A 5,000-nucleotide genomic window follows, 5' to 3' on the forward strand; every position below is an offset into this window, starting at 1 on the left:
ACGCCGTTCAGATTGGTCTGACCGCAGGCGTTGTACCACCAGCCGCCCTTCTGGAAATGAGCACAGTTCCCTGAAACACCATCAGAGCGTCAGCATCACACACACAGTGTAAAGGAGAGAGTCTTACGTGTGTGTGTGTGTGTGTGTGTTCAGGTGTGTGTATAAACCTGAGAAGGCGTCGTGGTCCCGGTCCAGCGTGGTGAACTGTCTGCCGTTGTGGCTGGTTAATGAATCTCCAGCGTTTCCCTGATAGAGTCCCAGACGCAGGCGGTACGACTGGCTCTCGGGCTCCAGGTGGAAGCTGCTGTACGCCGCGTAGACCTTCTTCTCCATCCAGTCCTCCATCTCCACCAGCAGCTTATACTCCTCCTGTCTGCCCAGACTATAGATGGTGTCCAGACCCAGCCAGTGCTCACCGTCCACATCCCCAAAGCCCAGCTGCAGGACGACGAGCAGAGGAAACACTAGATGAGTAGCTAGCTGACTAGTCAACATCAGAACTTGTCTACTCACTAGTCAACATCAGAACTCATCTACTCACTAGTCAACATCTGAACTCATCTACTCACTAGTCAACATCAGAACTCATCTACTCACTAGTCAACATCAGAACTCATCTACTCACTAGTCAACATCAGAACTCATCTACTCACTAGTCAACATCTGAACTCGTCCACTAACTAGTCAACATCAGAACTCGTCTACTCACTAGTCAACATCTGAACTCATCTACTCACTAGTCAACATCTGAACTCGTCCACTCACTAGTCAACATCAGAACTCATCTACTCACTAGTCAACATCTGAACTCATCTACTCACTAGTCAACATCTGAACTCATCTACTCACTAGTCAACATCTGAACTCATCTACTCACTAGTCAACATCAGAACTCATCTACTCACTAGTCAACATCTGAACTCATCTACTCACTAGTCAACATCTGAACTCGTCTACTCACTAGTCAACATCAGAACTCGTCTACTCACTAGTCAACATCTGAACTCATCTACTCACTAGTCAACATCAGTCTACTCACTAGTCAACATCAGAACTCATCTACTCACTAGTCAACATCTGAACTCATCTACTCACTAGTCAACATCAGAACTCGTCTACTCACTAGTCAACATCAGAACTCGTCTACTCACTAGTCAACATCTGAACTCATCTACTCACTAGTCAACATCTGAACTCATCTACTCACTAGTCAACATCTGAACTCATCTACTCACTAGTCAACATCAGAACTCGTCTACTCACTAGTCAACATCTGAACTCATCTACTCACTAGTCAACATCTGAACTCATCCCCTCAATAGTCAACATCTGAACTCATCTACTCACTAGTCAACATCAGAACTCATCTACTCACTAGTCAACATCTGAACTCATCCCCTCAATAGTCAACATCTGAACTCATCCCCTCAGTAGTCAACATCTGAACTCATCCCCTCAGTAGTCAGCAGGTAAACTCGTGTGGTAAGCTCAGGTTAGTGTGTGTGCGTCTACAGCAGTGTTCAGAGCAGTGATAATTATAATATTCATGAATCATGCTAATGATGTCTCCGCCTCCAGCTCCACCTTATAGCTGTCCCAGTCCCTGGAGAAGTTGACGGCTCCGTCTTTCCTCCTCTGGATGAGTGTCCATCCTCCTCGGTCCACGTCGTGTTCACACCAGGCCTGAACAGGCGTCAGGGTGTCGTCCGGCTGCAGGAGGATCGCGCCGCTGACCGAGTGTCCCGCCTGCAGCGCCGCATAACAGTCCCGGAACGGACCTGCAGGGGGCAGCAGACACACTAACTACTCAACCTCACAGAAGAAATGCAGAGGTTAGGGTTAGGTAGGGGTGTTGGGGAGGGGGTCACAGGCCAGAGTAAAGGGTCAGGGTTAGGTAATGTGGGGTGGTTGCTTACAAAAGTGTTGTGGATGAAGGGAAGTGGGTGTTTGTTTGTTCATGCGTGTGCACGTGTTTACTCCTGCTTTCTCTCTGTTGCTGTCCTGACTATTCTAGTTCACCTCTATGTACGCACCGGCCCTGTGTGTGTGTGTGTGTGTGTGTGTGTGTGTTACCCTTCAGACTGCTGTTGTTCTGTGCGGGTCGCTCCCCGGTGTCGGCTGCTGCTGCTCCGGGTCTCTGCTCCTCCGTCCAGCTGTTGCTCTGGATCTCGTTGGAGACTCTCGGCACAAACACCGGGATGTTCTCCGGCAGCACCTGCGGCAGTGACGGTGGGTCCCGGCTCTGCCTGCCGTACACCCGCACACAGCGCTCCTCCAGCAGCGCCAGCAGCTCCGCCTGGCTGTTGACCCGCTCCGCCAGCACAGACACCCGCTGCTGCAGCTCCCGGTACCCGGCGGACAGACGCAGCGCGGCGGCGGACCCGTTCAGCAGCCGGTTCTGCAGCGCCGCCAGCTCCAGAGAGGAGTCGCGCTTGCGCAGGATCTCGTGCAGCAGCTGCATGTAGAGCTGAGTGACCCGCGAGTTCATGTTCCGCGACTCCTTACGCAGCAGCTTCATCTCCTGCACCATGTCTCCGTCCACATCCACCATCATCCGCAGCGTCTCCATCTCCCGCCGCTGCCGGCTCAGGGTCTGCCGCAGCTCAGACATGTCCGTCCGCGTCACGCGCTCGGGGTCCGGCAGCGAGGGCCCCCGGCTGGCACAGATAGGCCCCGTGATCTTCTGCTCCGGGATTAAGAAGGTGTAGGAGCACTGCTGCTGCCGCTGCGGGTCTGGAGCCTCCATCTGCCTGCGCTGCCGGCTGGAGGAACTGCTGATCCGCACACACCACAGCACACAGAGGAACCAGCAGAACATCCAGACCTGAGGACACATAGCAGCAGATCTGCACACACACACACACACACACATGCACACACACACACACATGCACACACACACACACACAAACAAACACACACACACACACACACACACACACACACACACACACAAACACACACATACACACACAAAGACAACAGCCAAGAGAGACATTAGTGGAGTATACACTCTCTCTCACACACACACACACACACACTCTCTCTCTCTCTCTCTCTGTGTGTGTGTGTGTGTGTGTGTGTCTGTGGTTGGAGAAAGCGCTGCAGTATTTTCCATCCTCAGCTCTTCTCCAGTGTCAGAAACACACACTGAGGAAAGAGTTCTGCAGCTCCACTGAAGTAAACACACACACACACACACACACACACACACACACATTCATAAAGATTATTACACGCTCTCTGCACTCCTGGATTCTGATTGGTCAGTAGTGGCATTCTCCAAAGTGTGTGGGAGAGCAGTGATGCAGGAACAACACCGAGCCGTCATGATCAGACGATCAGCTCACAGTGAACAGCACAGTACAGACATCACCAACACTATTACAGTGTGTGTGTGTGTGTGTGTGTGTGTGTGTGTGTGTGTGTGTGTGCACGTGTGTGTGTGTGTGTGTGTATGTGTGTGTCTGTGTGTGTGTGTGTGTGTGTGTGTGTGTGTGTGTGTGTGTGTGTGTGTGTGTGTGTGTGTGTGTGTGTGTGCACGTGTGTGTGTGTGTGTGTGTGTGTGTGTGTGTGTGTGTGTGTGTGTGCACGTGTGTGTGTGTGTGTGTGTGTGTGTGTGTGTGTGTGTGTGTGTGTGTGTGTGTGTGTGTGTGTGTGCAGACTCTAAACCACAGTGGAAAAAGACACTCAGTGTTTTCTGCAGGCTCTCAATGGAAAAGCCCAGTCAGATCATATTCCTGCAGATGAGTGGTGTTCAGCAGCTGTACACGTCTCTGCGCATATATACTGTATATATAACACAACTGCAGAATTAAAGATGAAGAGTCAGAGTTATTCACCCTCCTGTTAAAGGCTCATTCTTTTATTTTTCTCCCAGTTTCTGTGTATCACAGAGCAGATTTCTCCAGCACATCTCTCATCATGACAGTGTTAATAACTCATCTCTAATAGCTGATGTGTTTCCTCTTCATGATGACAGTAAATAATATTAGACTAGATATTCTGCTTTAATTCTAGCAGAAATAAAACACATCAGACTTTCTCCAGAAGATCAAACATGATCAGACACACTGTGAACATTTCCTCAGTCTGTTCAGCATCATGTGGGAGAGTCGGATTGTAGAGTTAGTTGAACTGGATTATGTTTGAGGAATGTTGAAATACAGTATATTACAGCAGGAGCTGAATGACTGCAGTGTTTCCCTCTGCTGTACGCAGGAGTGTGTGTTTGGAGTGTGTGTGTTAGTGATGTGCCAGTTATTCAGCTGTAATGATTGGTTTTTATGCATGTTTATGTAAATATATACGCTAATAGTGTAAATGTATACGCTAATCCACTAATGTAAAGAGTGAGCAGCAGCAGCAGGAGTAAAGGAAAGAGACTGACCTGAGTGTGTTCCTTCTGTCTGACTCTCTGCTGCAGACGCGCACTCTTATGAGCTGGTGAGTGTGTGTGTGTGTGTGTGTATGCATATGTGTGGTTTAGTGTGTGTGCGCGTGCGTGTGTGTGTGTGTGTGTGTGTGTGAAAACTACAGTATTGGCAGTATTGTTTATATTACTATAGTTGTTGTGTTACCATAGCAACTGTAGAATCCCCTCAACAGATCAATTACTATAGTTGTTGTGTTACCATAGCAACTGTAGAATCACCACAACAGATCAGTTACTATAGTTGTTGTGTTACCATAGCAACTGTAGAATCACCACAACAGATCAGTTACTATAGTTGTTGTGTTACCATAGCAACTGTAGAATCACCACAGCAGATCAGTTACTATAGTTGTTGTGTTACCATAGCAACTGTAGAATCACCACAACAGATCAGTTGCTATAGTTGTTGTGTTACCATAGCAACTGTAGAATCACCACAACAGATCAGTTACTATAGTTGTTGTGTTACCATAGCAACTGTAGAATCACCACAACAGATCAGTTGCTGTACTGTGGAGAGAAACACTGCAGTATACTGTAAATGAATGTTTGTTTGTTTTTTCAG

At 48.6% G+C, this 5,000-nt stretch overlaps 1 protein-coding gene across 1 annotated transcript in view; it reads right to left on the bottom strand.

The window, feature by feature from the left end:
* Window positions 1-4,458, bottom strand: part of angptl1b (angiopoietin like 1b) — a 4,981-nt gene extending 523 nt beyond the window's left edge. The window contains 5 exon segments of the mRNA NM_001199970.2: window positions 1-70; window positions 168-438; window positions 1,585-1,778; window positions 2,074-2,846; window positions 4,391-4,458. The exon segment at window positions 1-70 is cut by the window's left edge and continues 523 nt beyond it. Of these exon segments, the coding sequence (NP_001186899.2) occupies window positions 1-70; window positions 168-438; window positions 1,585-1,778; window positions 2,074-2,836 (1,298 nt within the window). The 5' untranslated portion in view covers window positions 2,837-2,846; window positions 4,391-4,458.
* Between the last annotated feature and the right edge of the window lie 542 nt (window positions 4,459-5,000).

Source organism: Danio rerio, chromosome 2 (assembly GCF_052040795.2).
Source record: "Danio rerio strain M-AB ecotype USA chromosome 2, GRCz13ab, whole genome shotgun sequence".
NCBI classification, from domain to species: Eukaryota; Metazoa; Chordata; class Actinopteri; order Cypriniformes; family Danionidae; genus Danio; species Danio rerio.